Here is a 22016-nt window from a genome sequence, read left to right on the forward strand (position 1 = left end):
CCCTGTAGCGACCTCCGAAATAAATTTTTTAAAACTTCTAAAACAAGGCACAAAAAGGCACTTTCATGGGGGAGTTATTGAGTTAAAGTGTTCAACAAAGATATTTTTAATAAAATTGTACTAAATTTAAAACTCTGTTTATACCAATAATTTGACCTACTCTCTGCTAAGTGCACGAGTATACTTCAATATTGAATACCACAAAATAAGTTTCCAACATTTTGGGACATCCATACGCGGCTGGGTGTGTAAAAGTGGGGCCTAAAATGTCGTCGAATGCTACGAACACTTTTTAAAGAATGCTGCTGTGGTGACACACCTTAGCTAGGGGTACATTAGATAACATCAACATTATTCTAGTTATGTAGACCCGCCCGATAGATCCAAGATGGATTGCAGCGTCGGCGTGGGTATGTATTTGAAATAACTCGAAACTTCCATGTGCTTCCCATAGGTACTTGGCCATAGGAACATAAAAGGAAATGAGAAAGCTGATGAGCTGGCAAGACAGGGGACTTCCTCTAGAGTATCCGAAGTGGTAGCAGTGGGTTGTCCCCGAGGCGTCTATAAAAGGGAGATTTTTTTGCAATTGCAGAAGCAAGCTCTAGACAGATGGATCAAGACCGATACCTGCAAAATAGCGAATGAAACCAGGCCAGCCTACAACAAGTCCAGAACTGACAAGCTGTTAAGAAAGCCAAGAACAGAAATCTTCGGAATTACGTCAATAATAACCGGCCATTGGTCTATCCGAGGCCATTCAAGGAAGATGGGGTGGCCGATAACGATAGATGTAGAAGATGCAACCAATAAGATTCTAGGGAGACAGTCATTCGCTATCTGTTTGAGAGCCCATGTCTGTGTGCTCTACGACATAGAATGCTGGAGGAATTCTCAATGAACAACCTGGTAGAAACTGCAGGAAAGAAAATAGATGGCATAGGCAGATTTGGAGTCAAATCAAGATAGTTCGAATAAACAACGACAGTGGTTCTGCTAGTAGTAGAAAACCAAAATGGCTCCTTTTGTACTGATTAAGTCTGGGATGTGTCACTCAGACATCACCTCTACCTCAACCAACCGACCAGACCCGCCTGTCATGTGAACGTTTTATCTCAACTTTCTTGAATCGGTTATAATTTATGATTTACGTGTACCTTCGCTGCCTTAGCATACGCATGAGTCAAGCTCTATAAAAATTATTCATGATATTCAATTTGCCAATCTCCAAACTGACTCACCCTAATATTATAGGATTGCGAATCCACTATAACGACCCGCTCTAATGTTGTTTATCCTTATATATTCAATTTATATTTTCCGTTAAATATAACAAAATTTAATTTTTTTTATGCTGTGTAATTTGCCAATCTAAAAACCAACCCACCCTAATATCACAGGATAGCGCATTCACTATAGCGATTCGCTCTAATATCGCATATACTTATACATATATGTATATTCAACTTACATTATCTACATTACATTATCTATACATTACATTATCTACATTATCTTATTGTCATTCTAAAAACCGACCCGCTCTAATATTGACTCTTCTTCTATATTTTACTTACATTTCCAGTTGTAGACTCATTTAGATGTCTCGATAGACTTCGGCTATGATTTAGTGAGTCCCTTGCGGTATTGTTGTTTGTCATTGTGGAGGAATTTAATATTCCCTCATCTTTTAATGCCACTGCTGGTGCAATATCAAAGTCTACAGATAAGTCGCCAAGCATCAAAGCAGTAGGCAGCGAACTGTTCAGGCTACTATCGGATTTCATCGGAACTGGGCCGACTTGCCAAACGTGACGTAGAACAGAATTGTCATAAACGCTGTAAATGGTAAAATATTAAAAATTATGAGAATTCACTTTTTTCAAAATGATAAAATAATATTAGCACACAAAAAATGTTGGTCGGTGAAAACCCAAACTTAGCGCTGCTTTAATTTTCTAGTAGCTAATGGGATTTGAACCCTGTCAGACATTTGAAAAGCAATGACAGTTTTTTTTTTCATAGAAAAATTCGACCGAGTTAAAGGCGGCGCATTTACTCCAATTGGGTCCCTCACAAGGGCAGCCATTTATCCTAACCTAAAGGCCACACAACCTTTCTATCTGCGTGGAGGAAATTCTTCGCCCACCTGTCAGCCTGAAGGCAATGCCGGCAGCCACGAAATCAGGCTCGGATGCGGAAGGCTAATCCTCTACCCATCTTAAAACTTTTTGATTAACGAAACCAAGGTAAGCAGTAAGAGGTTCTATATTTCATTCAGGAAGAACGGGAAAATATATTGATACAAATAAGGACCTTTTAAGTACAAACTCTTCTAACATCTGAAGTTATTTTTTGGGAAAAATTGTTTGATTTTTGGAGGTATTGCAAACCGGCCTAGCTCACGTAAATTTTTCTGCAACATTTTGGCGGAAGTTTTAAGATATAATAAATTTTAAAATCCCGGTGAAATTACACTAATTTTTGTTTTTTTGAGGCACCCCAATGATCAGATTGGTGGTACTTTTTCCAATAGGCCCATATTTTGTTTAAGACGAGGCTGGCGAACGCTATCGCAGCATGATAAACGACTTTTTGATGCTGATTTCCATCCGTGATCTCCACAACATTTGGTTTCAATAAGACTTGCCTTATAGCCAGTAAAACAATGGATTTACTACGTCGTAGTTGCGGAGAGCGAGATGACGTTATATCGCACCTTTGAACTTTTATGTGGATAAATAAACCAGCTTCGATTGAGCCATTGGAAGCCAACATTGCTAAAGTTATTCACGAGATACCGACCGAAGTCCCCCAGCGGACATCCAAAGTTGGTGATGCCCGAATAACGGCGCAGTTGCGGTCAACATTTGAAAGGGATTACTTTAAATATATGTCATGAATGGTTCTACACAAAAATAATATATGTGACCTGGTCTACGAAAAGGTACCTTACGTGCGAAAACAAGTTTTCGAGAAAACAGCAGTTAAAGTTTAAACTTCTAAAAACCCTTGTAACTTTTTTAAATATTAATATTTTTCAATCCGGTTTGGCTTATTTTCTTAAGCATAGATCACAGTATCAATAAAATCACAGAAGCAGTGAAAACATTTTTTTATATATAAATAAATAAGAAAAAGTTAATGTCAATCGCAGAAATCGTTTTAAAAAATAAGTTAGCTTTTGTACCGACATCCATGCCAAAAAAAACTTATAAGACCCGGTGACAAAAATTTTTCGAAGTACTGAATACGATTCTGGTGTCAAATTTGAAAAATTTTAAATGGCATATCCAAGATGGCGCTCCAAATATATTATATATAAATAAGTGACACATGTTTGTAAAGGTTTTTAAAGCCACTAACTACGAATATGATGTCAAATTGACAATTTTACATTTGACAGCTGCGTTACGTCTCCTTATTCTACTTCGTGGCTTTTCTGTTACTACGTTTATGTAATCATTTCTGTTAGTCTTTTGTTCACAAAATAGTGAAAAATGAGTGTTGACGAGGAGTTTAGTGCCGTTTACAGTAAATATTTTCCTAAAAACGATGAAGACGATGATGTTAGTTCGAATAGTGATGATGATGGTGGAAAAAGCTTTCGTTAAGATAGATTTATCTACTGTGGATGAAGAGGAAGAGGAGCTGGTAACCAAATTTCTCTCTAACAATTGTTGTACTAACAAATGCCAAACAATTGTAACACGAAAAATGATCGAGAGTTCGCGAAACAACTGTTTAGAGTTATCAAAAAGTGAGCTCGATTTATCAATACTAAGTCATATCGAAGCCGGAATGATGTGTAATGAAGAATTAGAAAGTGTTTATTCCATTCTTGCCTAACGGAAGAAATATGGTCAAAGAAAGGATGTAGAAGTACCCCCGAATAACAGTTTTTAAATATTTTAATTAACTTTTGATGTTGAAACAATGCCACAATTCGTGACAAAAATTTTGACAAATCCTTAAAAACCACCATTTATAAAGTTATGAATACATTTTTTGTAACAAATTTTTTGAAAACAGACTTCAGTATCGTATTCATTACACCTCAGACTGTCCAGGAATGGTTCAGTTTTTAATTTGCACAATTTATTGTCTTCCTTGTTCTAATTTGTATCATGACAAAAAAATTAGTATTTTTTGTATTTGTACTTTTCTTTTTTTTTACTTTTAACAAACTTTTAAACAAATTATGACTTTCTGGTTTTCACCATTTTAAAGAGCCTTTCACACACTATTCGAATCAACAAAAAAGTGAAAAAGGATTTTTTGGCACGTAAGGTACCTTTTCATAGAACAGGTCACATATATTACCCAATCAATTAGAATTTTCGTTGTCTTATTTCAATTTGAAATCTGATGCCTCTAAATTGATCACCCTTTACATACATTTGCCAGTTCTGTTTAATTATGCTAGACAGGAATTAATGATGCGCTTTTGTCCATTGCCATAAACTCTTTTCGCCTGAGAAGACCTCTACTAAAATTTTCCGTAAAATATTTTTGTAGAACATTTCAACCCTCCATCGACTCTACGAGCATAATATTTTTTAGATTTTTTAAAAACTAAGGGTCAAAATTAGCCATACGGGTAAGAAAAACTGTTTTTATATACTCATAACAAATGTAGTTTTATACGAGTTTCTCCAAATAATTTAGAACAACTTTCGACAAAATTAGGAAAACGTCAATACACAATAAAAAATTTAGGGACAAAAAGGCAGCTGGTACAATATTCTACAGTTCTTCCTGTTTCATAATTGGTATACTCAAGGCGAATCTATTAAAGATGGTAAAGAAAGAGGTAAATCAGCTGATTTGGTTTTTTTCTTTCGCCCTGACCATGTGGCTGTCATCCCAGAATGAAACAAGGCGAATTCATTCTTCGTTTTCTACTTCGCCAATACTTTTCTTTGACAATCAAACTTACAAACCATTATTGTTGGTCTAGTGCAACCACCTTAAATGAATGCGCCTTGGATATTCCACAATCTAGTCTTTTTTTGGCTGTTGTACAGTGCAACATAACATAACATAGACCACCAAAAAAAGTATAATTTTATGTTTTAGCGAAATTTAAAATACTGAATTTCTAGCTCATTTTAAGATTACACCCGCATATTCCTTTTCTCTGTAAAACAAATCTAATACAGCGAGTCCACTGCAGTTAATTGTGGCCAAACAACTAAACAATAAATTAGACACATGGATTAGAATAGAAAATATGCACACTGACGTTTTGGGCCAGTAAACACTTACCGTATTGTGTTGTCCGAGAGTAAGACCAGGAGGTGTGAGTCGGTAGGGGAAAATGGATGCCAGCGCAACTGACGCAGTTCCAGGTGTGGATTGTTGCTAAATAGCAGTGCATCTAAATTAGTGGCGCTGCAAGAAGACAATGTGAAAAAATGCGGAAATTAGACAAAGAGAAAACGAAGAGGTGAAAAAAACAATTAAAGAGAAATCACATAAATAGACAAACAAAGCAGAGCTAAAGACATAAACAAATACTTACATACCGAGTAGCCTAAGCATGTAAATAAAAAGCTAAACATTTTTAAGTAGTTAAAATATGAATATTTATTTCATTAGCCAAAATTGTGGCTAAGGACTGGGGAACACAAGCAAGTCAGTGTTGTTTGCTGGCAGCTGAATTTAATAGTTTTGTTGGCTTAAGGCGGTTTAAAATGCTAGCAAATAAATTTACTTGGGAAAGCCGCTTTTGAGCCAACAGCGCACGTTGTAGCTTGCCACAACTTACACAATTTAGAGAAGTTGTGTGCCTTGTATAGTAGGAGATTTCGTGGTGATGCGAAGAAGAAAAAAAAAAATAATAAAATAAAATACAAAATAAAACAAAAACAAAAATAAAAAATAAAACAAAAAAGGTTTAGTAAAAGTTAAGTGCAAAAATATTCGTTTTATAAGAAGTGAACCAACCGCGATTTCTTCTGATTCTGCCTCTTGCTTTTGAAAACCAGCAATGCGCCTATGGAAGTTATTTAAAAACAAAATCCACGGGAGACTTGTTAAATGAGTTAATTTACCTGAACTAACAACAATGGAAGGGTAAGAAACACACATGAGTGCCACTTGATGACTACAACTACATAGACATATACAGTTGAAGACAAAATAATAGTAGTAGGCTTGGTGGAGAGCCAAAAGCGAGAATATAAGTGTTATATTGTACATTTTTTTGCACGAGTTAAATTCTTTGTATATGGATGGCAAAAAATAATTAATTCAGAAATTAAAAAAAATAAAATAAAAAACAAATTGCGTTAGGTTAATTTTTTAAGAAAATTTTGGTATAAACTATTTTTTATTGCATAAAAAACTAGAGTATAAATAACACCCAGATATTGTACACTGATGAATCGAAATTAGAAGATGGAAGAACAGTAGCGGGAATCTCTTGGCCTAAATCCAAAAAATCGATTCCAATGGGTCCCTACCCAACTATCTTCCAGGCAGAAATACATGCCATTGCTAGATATATACCTATGTGATGGAATGTCTCAGTAGAAAAATGAGAGGAACTCACATCAACATACTTTCAGATAGTCGGGCAGCTTTGCACGCCTTTCTACCAACTAAAATCACCTCAAAAATGGTACATGACTACCTGAACCTTCTTCATATGCTAGGGTTGGGATCCTGGACACGAGGGAAATGTAATAGTGGACTAACTAGCCAAACGTGCTCCTTATCTGTCCTGAACTTTTCTGTGGACTTACAGATGGCCACATCAACAAAATTCTCAGGAGGTGAGAGGTGAAGAAGTTAGTAGCGAAACTTTATCGGTCAGCGACAAGCAAAATAATTCCTAACGTCGGACACAGGAATTTTTGATAAGCTACTTTCACTCAGCAGAGTGGACTTAAGACTTTTAACTAGTTACTTCACAGGCCACTGTAGCCTGAGATATCACTTAAATAAAATTGGCCTCTCAGACACCATCATCTGCTGATTCTGTGAAATGGACACCGAAAATTCAGAACACATTCTTTGTGAAAGTCAGAAAACGGCTACAGTACCTTGGTGGTAATGCTGTGCCTTCATATAAACTATGGAACAATAAACCCCAGAATGTGCTACAGTTTTTAAAAAGCCTCAAAATATGGGGTATTTTGCACAATAGATCTACTTTGGTTGCAGTGCACAGTAGCCTAATAATAAAAAAGTAACACAAAGTTTTGTAGGATTTGCTTTTATGATTCTTTCAGCATTTTAACTCTCCAATTTCCAAGACAAATTGGGTCGAAAACAAGTTTTTGAGTTAAATTCCTTATATATATTTTTTAGCTGCACGAGAGCTATCGATACCGATAACTATAGTTTAACAGCTGAGAACGGCAAACTATGTATGTTGACATTTTTGTTCAGTAAGGTTTGGCAAGTCATCATGAATCGTTTAACACTAGAACAATGCTTCCAAATTAAGGAAATTTATTTAAAAAAAATCTTTTCGCGAAGTTCGTAGAGCACCGGCTTCGTCGGTCTTTATTTCTTTCGAAGTGAAAAAGGAGCTGTCATTCCTCAGGGGTGAAATTTCACCCATCCAATACAAAATCTAAATTTTACAAGACAAAATATATATATAAACTTTCCTCACCTGTAGAGGAAACTGGAGCTTGAAGGCTTAATGACATTGTGAAATAGATTTTTCTAGATTTTTTATAGCAAAATCTAAATAAACTTAGAAATTAACAAAGTGACAGACAAAAACGATTCAGTGGACTTTCAGTGCACTTTTTTCACCTAAGTTATAAGTAAGCTTTACGAACCAAGTCCATAAGTTTTTAAAGTGGCCGTTAACACTTTCCTTCCGTGTCCGCAATTGCCCGACAAAGATAATTTTGCTTGTTCTGAACGTTGCTGTTCTTTAACAGCTTCTAACATCCTATTACGAATATTGCTGTTGTTGTAACAGTTTCAATATTCAGCATACAAGTTTCGGGAAAATTGTTGAAATACAATTTTCTGGCTATATTTAACTCCAGTTAGTTCCAGCAACATAGACCGGACGGCGGTGGAAAAGTGTTCGGTGGCCGTTTTGGAAAATGGTGCGACCAGTTTTCAAAAAAATCAGAATTACTATTATAGAACTAGAATTATATGCATATAAGGAAGAAAATCGACTTAAGGGTACGTCAGGTTACAGTAGTTGGCTTCATCCAAGAATCATCTAACGTATTACTATATTTTCCAACGCCACTGTATACACTCATACAACTTTGATAAGCTCAATTTATGCGCGAAAATTTTCATAATGAAAGCGGAAGTCAGCCAAGCCTAGCATTTACATATATGAGTAGAGAGTCTTGAGCAGTTAAGTAGGCTATCTATTGTGCGGTGCTATGCACAAGTCCCGAAGCACATATGTGCCTGTGAATCCCTCACCAGTGAGATTCCTTAGGTTAAATTATGCAGAAAGAGAGGCACAAAATACACATTTCCCACACATTACAGTAACTTCACGTATCATCTTTTGTCTTAATCTTTTTCTTAATTATTTATATAGTTGCAGTGTTTGCGCACTGATAAGCGCCTAAAAGGCGACATTTGTAGCTTCGATATAGAAAAGGCGAATGATATGTGGAAAATGTTACAAAGTTTTTTTTAATGGTTTAAAAAAATTATTTTCTTAATCAAGTTGAACTTAGATTGAAGAAGAAACAGAGCCATCATTGGCTTTAAAATCGCAGTCTCTCTATATTTTAAGAAATAAAATCCCAAAAATGTATGTACTCATAAATATGTTCGCTAATAAACATGCGCTGAATATTCCAATTTGCGTAGGGTTTTTTGTATTTTAAAGATAAGTTCTTCTGGAACGTTTTGCTTCACCATAAATTACATAAACTAACAAAGGAGGCGTGCCATTAGCGAAAATGTATTAAAAAATCATACAATTAAGTTTCAAACTGCAATAAATCAAAAATTAATCGACCGATCGGAGTACTGTTTTTTTTTGTTATAAAACTTTGAGATATTTACTATCATTCTGCATTTATAAAAGTTTATCATATTGATATTTCCTATTGCTATCGAAATTTTCAAAACAAAAAGTGCATTTTTAATTTTTTCTTTTTAATTTCTACCGCGTTGTTAAAGATGTTCTTATGTGCCCTCTAAATGGAGCGCTGCACAATTTCATACCGCCTCCAAACGAAAGAGAATTTTTTATGCCCTTGGAGGTTTGTCTTTGTCTTCTGAGAGGCGAAATCTATTAAAAAATATTTTTTATCATTTGATGGGCATCGTAGACGAGTTCAAAGAAGTGGTTGCCATGCACAAGACCTCTCAGACCGTAATTATGCACCACACTGTATCCGTAAATATCAACTCCCTTTGCATTCACGCCTCTTTTCACACTAGAAATTCAATGTTTTAAGCAAATTTTCATTTATGCTAAACGCAAATAACTCTTTATCAAAGGATATGACTATCCAATGACCATTCCTATGGCAACCGGTTCTACGTACCGGAATGACTTGGGTTTTTTCCCCAGTAAACTAGTTTTGCCTAGTGCGTTCAGTCTCACTTCTCACTATCCAATGGCCTCTTCATTCAGAATGCCAAAGATGAGCATAAATCGAAGGAAGTGCGAAAGTGTTTGACTGTCATTAATCTTGCCCTTCAGTTCCCAGTATCACCCTCAGGTTTGATTCTATAGAAAAATAATCACTACCTCTGAATTTTAATAAAAAAGGAATGCTAAAATTTGTATGTAAAAGAATGTCTAGTATAAATATTGGGTATGGGCAAGAATGATAGAAACAAGATTGCGCCCATCAGAGCGTACGTGACGTCACGTTTGCTGAGTTGTACAGTATTGCCAACCATTTGCTCTTCGCAATAAATTTAGTGCTTTTTTATACCGAAAATGCGACAATTTTTAAGTTTGGTGTTTGTTTCTTTTTGTTTTTAATTTAAGGCTGGCGAAACTTTAGGTTAAAAAAAACTGTATTATTATACAAAAGAAGTTTAAAAAAGGTCACTCTGAGAAGATTTTAGTGCTAATGAAAATTTTTTTACTCCTATAAAATTTGATAATTTGAAAGTGCAAATTTAATTTTTGGCTCTATTTAAGGCTATGCAAAAATATTAAATGCCCCTCTCTCAATTCTTCTTAAGATTGAACACCTTTTTACACATTTTAAAAAACCTTTGAATTTATTGAATGCGAATTAAGAGGTGTAATCGTTTCTTCCGGTCATCAATCCTTAGTGAGACATAGAGCATCAAGAGGTGTATTCATAGTAAAAATAAGCAACAAAATACCAGAAAATACTAAAGAAACCATACTGACATTTTTACAAAAAGAGTACCTTATCTAGTTACATAACTTCAAATATAGCAAAAAAGTCGTTCCCTTAATAAAAGAGTCTCGCTTAACAAAAAAACTCATAAATTAAATTGTACATAAGCATAACACATTTATTTTAAAAAAACGCACATTCTACAGACAATTTGTCACGCATACAAAGTTCTTTAAGTAACACAATAAAAATTTCGTGTTTTATTTTCTTTAAATGGGCATTTAGTGCGTTTTTATATCCAAAGCTAGGCAACTCTGCAGTAGCGAGAGAGAGAGATTTGACTGCCGAAAGCAGAAGAACACCAACAACACCGGCAATCGCGGGCAATGCCACCAGATGTTAAAAAAAAGTAAAGCTAAATAAAACTGAGTGAATTATTTAAATAATTATTAAAAAATGTATATTTTACAAAATTATAAACATTACTTTTAATTAGAATAGACTAGAAAAATTAGAATAGACCGAGACAAAAAATAATAAAAATAACAAAAAAAAAACTGCTAAATCAAGTTACGAAAATGGTAATCTGGCCATACTGGAGCTAAAATCACGTAACTAGTTGTCAAATTCGCTGAGCGCAAAGTAACGGGACCACGATGGGCGCCATCTCATTATTCTTTGCATCATGGGGTATGGGTATATGTTTCCGCCCTCGTAAAAGAGGTGTCGCTGCTGATTCAATATTTGTGTTCGCTCTAGTAATATACTGGAGATTTGAAGATGTGTGAGGTCTCGATCGCAGTAGTTGACATTCGTTTGAAGCGTAAAGATCCTTTTTTATCTGACGCCAAAATATCTACGCTCGTCCCGCAAAACAACATTTGTGGGAAGTCATGCTTCATTTTACCTTTTAAAGAAAAGTGCAGCTGATGTTGACAGATCAACCGTCGGTAAACGTTTGCACGCGATGGAAATGGTCCAGAAAGTAGGTAACTGGGTGCCACATCAATTGAAGGAGAGAGATATCGAGAGACGTTTGGTGACGTGTGAGTTGTTTTTTGCTAAATTGGTCCAGAAATATTTAAAGGGGCTGAATTGCGAAATCTTGCCCCACCTGCCGTTTTCCGCAGACATTTCACCTTCGGATTACCATCTGTTCCGATCCATGCGCTCAGCCCTTATTGGAAAGCGGTTGACTTCTTACGAGAGCATCGCAAACTGGCTCAATGAATGGAGCAAGTCAAAATAACTCGGATTTTTCGTCATGCCGCCTGAAAGATGAAGTAAAGTTGTAGCTTCCAATGGCACATACTTCACATAATATCAGGTATTATTTAATTGTTTAACTAATTCGTAACTTTGGCTAAGAAAGGACGGATTATTAGAAAAGAAAAAATGGTAAATAGGTAATAAATCATTATCATTCACGCATAAATAAAATTTTTACGCAACGTAAATTATTTTTTAACAAATTTTTTATAAAAAATGAGTTTGCATTTTTTTTTGATTTCTCATTTCTTTAATTTTTTGCCAAATTAAACTGAAAAAAAAGATGTTCTTTCACTTAGCTTGGCTAGGGAATCGTAGAGTGAAGCTGCTCACAATTTCCGACCTCGGTCAAATAACGTCCTAGAAGAAAACCTGAGAAGGCGAGCTTGTGTGGGCCTACTTACTAAGTATGCCACTTGAGGTCTCATCAGGATCGGCAACGTCTATCCACTAGTCGTTTATATCGTAAAGTAAGTGGCTTGTTATAGAAGCGAGACTTCTGGGTTTGAGAACTGGACTTGGGGGCTAGCGAGAAAACTAACAATGCAAGACAAACCAAAACCGAATGAGACAGTTTCCTTTGCAACTTAGTAAATTATCAATGGTTTCGCGGGAAAAATTCTCCGGATGTGAAAGCGGGATCTGAACGCAGTCACACAAGAATAGATCTTGAAATGAGAAGATGGTTTTTAGGTGGGTGACGGTTCCAAACCAAGGGAATTTTTTAGTCTGCGGACTTACCATTGCTGTGAAGGTAGCTCTGATGATGCATTAGGTATTTTAAACCTCCTCATCCGCAAAAAAAAATGTATTAAATGATCAGCTCGTAAGTGCTTCAGTTTAAAATGAGCCAAGTCATTCAATTCCGCGCCGTTCAGTGGAATTGTGAGTATCTAACACATTGTGGGGCATTTTGGGTATAGCTCTTCAACTTAATCGTTACAAGATCAAATTAACTGAAGTGTAAAGCCCCTTGATCATTTGAAGCGCCGTTTGAGCTCTGAAAAAGCTGAATAAAGTTGAAGGAAATCTTTAACTTTATCGGAAAATCAACTTTCTTGATGGAGCTAGTTTTTTTTTTGTTGATTGTTCTTGATTTTTGTTGTGTTAACCTCTTCATGCTACTGATGGCATTCAGAAACCTTTATCAAGTTTTGAGATGACCGAACGATAACTATTTACGGTTTTATTAACCGTTTCATACTACTGATGACATTCAGCGCGTATGTTGTAATATCTAAACTTGCTGTCTCCACAGGTGTAACAAAAAAAATGGAAGCTGAAATGTCTGAATTCCAGACAGGCAAGAGCGGGATAGCTGAGGAAAAGGTGCTAAGATGAATCAACCTCATTCTCCAGACGGCTACTGTAGAAAGAGCTCGAAGTAGTTTCTAGTCACACCGTGTAAATACGGTAGGAATCCACAAAACGAGAGCTGCGGCTTTTAGTTAACCGAAGAAGTTTATTTTAGCGTCTATGATTCACCCATGGCCAGAAGAATCTCGCGAATCTGTAGGTTGATGTACTTACCCAGCGCTCGCTGAGTTCACGCGAAACTCACATTTTCAGAAGCAGGGCACAGACTTTTAAAAGAACCTCAATCCTCCCATTTCGTGAGAAAAGCATCACGCGGGTCTAATTAGCTTATCCACCCAGCAGTTTTCCACAATGTCCCTGTGATTAGTTATCCGAATGAGTCTAAAATCGAGGTAATACGCCAACAAGCCAACAACATGAGAGGATCCTGAGCTCCTCCTAGTATCGAACGCAAAACCGTCAACGATTCGGTTCATATGTGTAGAAGAGTGTTGGAAAATTGGCACCAAAGAATCGATACCTGCTTGTGTTGTATTTACCAGGTATATACCTATGAAGTGAGACTTTCAGATATTAGTCCATAGATGTCGCTAGGAGTATTTTTAAACCTTCCCAAATGTCTTGTTTTTTTCATCTGTCATCTGTACACCATATTCAGTTCATTGTTTGTTACGTTTCAAACAACAATGCATTTTTGTCGCTCTTAAAAATGTCGAATTTCGTGCCTTCAAATTACGATTTGCCGACATCGTTGATTTTCTGTTATCAATTGAAGAAAAACGCTTCTTTTTTTCTGAGATCAGCGTGGTACGATTTGGGACGAGATATTAAAACCAGTTGACGGTGCACGCTACCAACGACAATTGACCGATTTGAACAGCGCTATACACCGAAAACGCCCAGAATATGCCGATCGGCGTCACAAAGTAATTTTTCTTAATGACAATGCACCGCCATATCGAACAAGAGCGACCCGGGAATTGATGGAGACGTACCATTGGGAACCGCTGGTGCATGCGGCTTACTCACCAGACTTGGTGTCTTCCGATTATCATTTGTTTGTATCGATTGGATATGCACTTTCCGAGCAGCGCTTCAATTCTGACGAAGAAATCAAAAAATGGCTCGATGATTGGTTTGCGGCCAAAGACGGCCAATTTTTTTGGCGCGGTATCCACAAATTGCCTGAGAGATGGGAAAAATGTGTCGCTAACGATGGCTATTATAATATTTTGAAGATTAAATTTGTAACCATTTTTTGTTAATAAACGTTTGAAATCGAAAGAAAAATTCTCATTTCATAGGTATACACCTGGTAAGTTGAAGATTTTTATATATTTCTTACTCTACTCTTACTATATTTTAATAATATTTTACAATAGTAATTCCGTGCTATTTTTAGTAATGAGGACCTAAATTTTTTATAGAATTAGTTTACCACTTTTTTCAGAAAAAAATAAAATACAATCGTAAGCTTGCAGATACTTCTTTTCGTTGCTAATTCACGACAATTGTTGCTGAAACAACAACCCTTAGTAATTTGCATATTTAATGATGGCTCCACCCATTCAAAGCCCGCAGCATTTTTCGGCGAATGGATACATCTTCATTGGACATGTGACACATTTGACCACACAAACACACATGCCACATATATGTTTGCCACTACACACATACATCCACTCAGACGGAAACATCAGTGCAACATTATCTGAACTCAAGGATATGCGCGAAAAAAATATCAAATAAATGTAAAAGGCGGTATAAAATATATTCGAATATGAACAAAAAAGTATTAAAAAAGGATAATGTAAGGCAAAACCGAAAAGAAGAAAAAAGAAACATGAAAAAAAAATTTAAAAAAATGCTAGGATGCAACTGATACTTTTAAATGGTATTTTTAAGCGGGTCGCGCTATAGATAGAGGCGCAGAGGAAGCGTAGTGCGGTCAAAAGCAAGTGGACGACAGACATATATGTATATGTATTCACACATACATTTACACACACACTTCTACAGTAATACGCATCTATTTAGCGCAACAAATCTTTGGTAATGACACCCAGTTGGACGCACACAATCACAGTTGGGCGATATGCTAAGCAGCCACCGGCGCGCTCACACACAACCTTTTTCCTCTTCGCTCCACTTTTTTCAACAGTAAATCTACGACTTTTTCAAGAATTTTTTGCTGATCACCCCTCAAGCAAACGAATATGAAAAGCTTCAGCTGCGGTTGTGTAGCTGGTGGGGCGGTGTATGACTGTGGGGAGCGACAGTGACAGTAGCGGTCGCTGCTCATTATGCGCATTTGCCGCAGGAGCTGCTCATGTACGGAGCGTATCTATGTATGCGCTTGAGCGTGTGTGCTTGCACAAATGGACGCTGGCCTTTTATTTCAGCTAATAATTTTAATTTTATTTAAAATTATGTTCCGCTGCCACAAATGCACTCTATGCTTACTAATGTGCCGCTCTTTGGAGTGGGTGAAAAAAAAAATTAACGCAAAAAAATTTGGTTTGTGAAATACCTATTTAGATAGCTGAGGGTTGTGTGAGTATGCGTAAAAAACGCGCAAAGTGGGCTCTACATACTAATAAAATATGCATGCAACTGAAACGGACTAACTATTATTTTTTTAGGCAACCTCTTGCTGTTCACTTGAGAATCAAATATCATGAATAGAGCTGGATTGCGAAAAAATAGTTATTCATCTTAACTTTTGATGGGAGACATCCTTAGTGAGCGCAGTTAAAAAAACCTCGTCACGAAAGTTTTGACTCCTATTCGAAGGTGGCGTAGGTCCCTCCATTTGTGGAACAACATCAAGATGCACGCGACTAATAGAAGGAGCTTGGCCGAGCAATCACCCCCTCGACATCTTTCTTTAAATAAAAATATGGAGAGAGGTTTGCAGCTCGACCTTAAGAACAAAATACCTCTACCAGACCCAGTTTTTTCAATAAACCTAGAATTGTCCTAGAATGGGCTGCCTCTTTTTCGGCCTTACCAGGCTAAAATGCTTATTTTTTTCTCAATGAGGGCATCGCATTCGAAATGCCAGTGTGCAATAAGACTATATACTGAGCCTATGAAGCTGACTGCGTAGTTAGGTTAGGTTAGGTTGGTATGGTTGCCCAGGGAGTGAGCACACTTGGACGAAGAGGGATTCGTCCTTTGTGATACCATTGTGAAGGAAGTGAGGTGAAAGGGAAGGACCGATGGGATGCAGGGAGGGGGCGGGGAGAGGTGGTGATGGAATGGTTAGGAGCGTGCGGATTACGAACGATGACTATGTTTGCGTCAACCGCTTTGTACTGCTGATGAAATTCATCAGATTTTTAATGTCAGCGCCAGCTATATCAGCAGGCGTGGCAAAGAAGTAAGAGCCAAGATGCCTGGCTCTTAGCCCCGCCAGAGCAGGGCAGCTAAGGAAAAGGTGCTGAGATGATTCCATCTCATCCTCCATACATCCAGCGCAAAAAGGACTCGAGGTGATTCCAAGTCTCACAGCATGCATTCCTCGCGCATTGTGTCCTGTGAGAGAACCCACTAGATTGGAGAGCTGATATTTTGTCATCCTCAGAAGCTCGCCCGAGCGCCTCCGGTCCGCACGTGGCCAGAAGGATTTCGCGACTTTACACGTTTGTGTATTTGCCCAGCGCCCGCTGAGTTGGCGAGATGCCCATCTTTCCAGGTGCAGACCGCAGGTAGTCAGGGAGATCCCAATTTTCTCCCTTCGCGGGGAAATCACCTCACATGTCCCTTGTCTGGCCATCTCATCCGCCTCACAGTTTCCCACAATGTCGCTGTCACCGGGAACCCAGATGAGGCTGATGTCAAAGAACTCGGACGCAGAGTCGAAAGTGAGGTCAAGCATTCCTTGACCAATTCCGAATGCACCGTCATAGACCCGAGGGCACTTATTGCCGCTTGGCTGTCGGAGTAAATATTTACTTTCTTGACTGTTAGTATGCATCTGAGCAGCCAATCAGCTGCCTCCTTGATTGCGGCTACCTCTGCCTGGAACACACTGCAGTGGTCCAGTCACTTGAATTTTAGTCTGATGGGGAGTCCCTCGCAAAATACTCCTCCGCCGACCTTTCCTTCCAACTTCGATCCATCCGTGAACAAGTTCGCCAGGCCCTGCCCCCAAGTGTAGCCCTCCGTCCACTCTTCCCTTGACGGGATGTGAGTGGAGAATGTTCCGGTTGGACTCAACGAGGGTATACACTGGTCTGTTGACAGAGGGATGAACTCGAAGTTTCTAAGAATGCTTGAGTGCCCATAAGTGCCACATTTAACATTACGTTGAGCGCCAGAGTAGGAGTCGTTCGAAGCGCCCCACTGATTCTAATGAGTGCCGACCTCTGAACTCTCTCCAGCTTCTTCACCAATGTCGTCTTCTCTAGTGAGTTCCACCAGACTATGACTCCATATAACAAGATAGGCTTTACAATAGTATTATATAGCCAGAAAACAACTCTAGGCGAGAGGCCCCATTTATTGCCAATTACGCCCTTGCACTCATACAAGGCGAGTCCATTCCTATTAAATTTGTCTCACCGAGCTTAAACAAATTAAGTGAAACAAAAGCTCAGATCTTGTAGGTCAGCTTGAACACCGCAGTTTAGTCCCATACTACACTGAGTAACTACAGAGGAGACTCTCAACTATTACCACTGCGGAGTTATAGTTATGGCAGGAGATGCTGTGCTCCAGCGCAAATCTGGTTGCGCGAGTACCTGCCTTGTAAAAAATTATCCTCCTTCTTAAGTGGCGCAACAACCGATTTCAAAATTTGGGCTAAACCAAAAAAAATCGACAATTGCCTCGGTCTCGCATTGCAAAGTTCCAGAACAGTTAGTTCGGATATATCCTTCCTATCCATTTTTATAGCAGTTCAAGACCGTTGTTACAGTCTGACACCTGACACCTACAGACTACTGCAGATCCTGAAGAATTCTAATTCCTTTTATCTGTCAATTGCTAAATTTAGCCATTATTGGAAGCTTCAATAGTTGTTTAAACTTAGAGACGCAATAATTTCTTCTAACTTTGAGATATCAACGGTCGAGCCGTTCTGCATCCATGAACTGCAAGATTTTGTTATCATGAATGTTACAGTGTTGCGGTACCAAAACAAAAGTATTTAAAGCTATGCCGACAATCTAGGTCGATGATGCACTGCTTAATAAGGCTAGATCGAACCGAGAGCCGAGAAAAAAGTCATCTAAATTGGTCCCGGGTAGTTCTGAGAGTAGTACTATTTTACAAGTCTCCCAGATGGCAAAGACTTCCATTACTTGGTTCTACTGTGAAGCTCTCTCGACTGTCTGCAATATAAACACAGGCAGAAGAACCTTGCATCCTTGTTGTTGTTGTTGTTGTTGTTGAAGTGATTGAGTATTTCCACTGAAATAATCTGAATTAGCGGCCAGCACCGTTTTACTACCACCGTCCTCGTATGATGATGTTTTTTTTGTGCATCCTTAGTCCCTTTTAGTTCAAAGTCTATAACTATTTTACAGTGCAATGCATATGGCGAATACTTTCACGACGTGCTTATAGTGAGAAACTTTTTCCCCGACTCTCTAGAATCCACTCGTACGCAGAAGAAGCTTGCATCTTTGGTCTTGGGTATAGTTCCAAGAGCAGAACTATTTTTCAAACCTCCTAGAAGGTAAATAAATACTTTCATAGTTTGTTTATATTGGGAAGTTCGCTCCGAACCGAGAGCCCATATTGCTGTTCGTTGTATGGAGAGTAATAAGTAAGAGTCTCGGATAGTTCGGAGAGTAGTACTATTTTACATATCTCCCAGATGGCAAAGACTTTCACCACTTTGTTATACTGAGAAGCTCTCCCGATTGTCTCCAATCTAAATATAGTCAAAAGAATTTTGCACTCTAAGTCCTGGTTAGTTCAGAGACCATAACTATTTTACAATCCGTCTAGATGGTGAATACTTTCACAGCTTGGTTATGCTCAGAAGCTTTCTGGGCGCTCTCTAACCCACTCGTGGGCAGAAAAAGCTTGCATCTTTGGTCTTGGGTAGAGTTCCAAGAGTAGAACTATTTCTCAAACCTTCTAGATGGCAAATACTTTCCCGGCTTGGTTAAACTTGCATGGCCTTAATTCCGCGCTAACCAAGGAGGAGATGATCTTAATCCCACTTAGTTTGCCGAGGCTAGAAGTGTTTTACGCATACAAGCTTAGTATATGCCGAATACTACGATCATATGACCGCAGCTTGCTTGTATTTTGAGAAGCTTATTTCACATTCTTCTTTAATACGAGTACGTCTATGGTCGGAGGAACCTTTATCAAGTTGCTCGCTCAGCGTTTGCTGTGTTGTCTTGAGAACCATCCATTTAAAAGCAGAGTGTAGCTGCTTAGAAGACAATCAACACACTCCCTCTGTTCGGAGAAATACGCTTAACCCCTTGCCGTGCTTTAACGAGTCTGACTCGTGATGAAAATTTTGGGTCGTGAATAGATCGTCGGGCCAAACGTAAATATCATGCGTCTGGGTTTTATTGAATGTTAGTTTCTATCTGTATGCCACCAAAGTTAGTCACGAGTCTCATAATTGCTGTGCTCTTTCTCGCGCATCAGTTTGATCTGTTTACCACGCGTTGACGCGTAACACTTGGACCCGAGTTTCATCGAGCTAAATGGCACGGCAAGGGGTTAAGGATACTTTACCAAACCAGTTCACATTTTCTTCAATGCCACTTCAAAAGAAGAGGAGTAGCAAATTATAAATAAAAATATATAATTTTGATTTTTATAAAACTTTGGCAGTATTAGATTTCATTGCATTATTTCAATTTGTCACCCTTCCTCTTTCAACTATAACAACAGGCATCTACTTGACTAATACTGCTGCTCACGCGCATGCCCGCTTCGGGGCCCCGTTTTGCTAATTCCCTCAACACCACTCTTTCTCGTGTGCACATCTTTCGCTTGGTGCGCTTTTTGTTATCCTGTATTTTATTTCATTTCATGGCATATTTTTTCGCCTTTGTGCTGTAAATCGCATGTGTCCTTTCGTGGCGGCAGCATCAGGACATATTCTTCATTATGTAAATGCACGCTTTACACGAATTTTATGTGTGGCTCAGCACGCTGACCGCTTCCTTGCCACATTTTGCATATTTCATTTTTTTTCGTATTAAAATTCTTTTTTCTCTCTGGTAACCATATTCATTTGCACTTGCTTATCCCTTTTTACCCCTTTTCGAGAGAGAGAGAGGCTAGCACTCATCTGCCTCACACATTGCCATTCCTTTATTTATTTGTGAGTCGTGTGAACGTTTGGTGTACATTTATTTAAAAAAATTACAAATGGGAGTCGGGGATTTCAGTGAGTAGTCTATAAAATTTAAGCTCTTACAGATTTGTTGTTACGACCCTTTGCCCCCAACTCAGCGCTCCTTTTAACTGTCAATGTGTTTTATCGCGTGTTTTTAAAAGCCGTTTTAAAAATTAAAAGCACGTCCTAAGTCCACATTTGGTCAGCGTCTTCTACCGTTATTGCAGTTGTGTATTCACGGGGAGTGTCGGAGGAGCGTTAAAGGTTAGCAAAAAGCATCTTCTGTTCTTTATTCCGAAAAACCGCTGCGGCTTGTCAATGTGAGACTGTCAAAGTAAATGCGTACGTGTTCTCTAAATAATATATGACACGACATAAGAGGCGCTTTCATCTTTTTATAGAGCGCAGTTGCAAGAGTTAATGTACTTTGGTTAGTTTCTTCTAGAGTATTTATTTATTGTACCTGCTTGTCTAAACCCCATTCTTGTGGTTGCGTGTACTTTGACAGACAATTATGCTAGCCAAGTTTTTTGTAGGGTTAAATGAATTTAAGCGAATCGTAGGCACTATTTACGAGTAGAAAAAAAGGTAGGGATCATTTTGAGACATGTTTTTGTGTGAATAAAAAAACTCGCGTTAGCCTATTCGCTCAAAAGCGGTTGCAAAAAAACTGGATGAGGTTAGGAGGGTGAGCTTCCTCTCTAGTGGGCTCGATGGTTCTGTACATAGCGAGCTGTCTGATAGGACTAAAAGGTTGAGGCAACTACTCAACTTGGGGATTTATTTATCTAACCCAGCAGTTCTCACACTATTTTTCTAGCAAAAAAGAACTATGTACTTGGTCGTGCTATAATTTTTGCCATAATTACTACAACCTTAAGTTAGTATACAAATTTAAGGAACGAGTTGTTAAATTTTAATTTTTTTATTAATTAAAAAAATGTCCTACGTTGGCTGGGTCATGTCGTCCGAATGGAAACAAACGCTCCGGCTCTTAAAGTATTCCATGCGGTACCAGCTGGTGGTAGCAGAGAAATAGGAAGGCCTCCTCTACGTTGGAAATATCAGGTGGAGAAGGACCTGGCTTCACTTGGTGTGTCCAACTGGCGCCGGTTAGCACGAGAAAGAAGCGACTGGCGCGCTTTGTTAAACTCGGCCAAAATCGCGTAAGCGGCTATCGCGCTAATTAAGACGAAGAGAATAATATTTTCGAAAAAACCATAACAACATTCTCAATGATCGCCTCTCGTCTCTTAAACCAACCATTTTGCTATAACGGTACGTAAAGTTTCTATTATACCACCTTGATCAAAAAGTTCCCGGAACAAGAGCCAGGGGACTTAGAGCGTCAACTGATTAGAATTCTGTTTTCTGTTTGTTTTGTTAGGTTGCCAAATCTGTGGTTGACATTCCCCCCAAAATTTGATCGTCATTGCTTGACATTTGTAAAAATAACGCCATTTTGAGTAAATCTACCTCAGCACGTGTTTTTGATTTTTTACCGGTTTAAAAAAGGATTTGAATTTTTTACGAGTTTGTATTAAATTTTGCATCAAAAATGAATTCAATGGTGCGAAAACCTTAGAAATGCTATGAAATTGTCTTGGTAATGATGTTATAAATAAAGCAGCCTTTTACGAGTGCCATGAACGCTTCAGAAGAGATCGTGAGCTCACCGAGAATGACGAACGAAGTGGCAGGTCGGCGACATCGGCAACTGATGAAAACATCAATAAACTGAAAGAAAAGTTAATCAATAATCGCAAATTAACCATCAGAGAGCTGAAAGACGACTTGAACATTGCTTATGGATCCGCTCATGACATTGAAGTTAA

The 22016-nt window shown here is 38.1% G+C and overlaps 1 protein-coding gene across 1 annotated transcript in view; it reads right to left on the reverse strand.

Moving 5' to 3' along the window:
• The window catches only part of LOC129237372 (nuclear pore complex protein Nup88), a 163491-nt gene that overhangs the window by 12658 nt on the left and 128817 nt on the right, over positions 1–22016 (reverse strand). Inside the window, exons 3-4 of the mRNA XM_054872067.1 lie at positions 5269–5394; positions 1578–1839 (exon numbers count right to left, since the gene is read on the reverse strand). Coding sequence (XP_054728042.1) covers positions 1578–1839; positions 5269–5394 — 388 coding nt within the window. The remainder of the gene's footprint in view (positions 1–1577; positions 1840–5268; positions 5395–22016) is intronic.

This window comes from Anastrepha obliqua, chromosome 2, assembly GCF_027943255.1.
Source record: "Anastrepha obliqua isolate idAnaObli1 chromosome 2, idAnaObli1_1.0, whole genome shotgun sequence".
NCBI lineage: Eukaryota > Metazoa > Arthropoda > Insecta > Diptera > Tephritidae > Anastrepha > Anastrepha obliqua.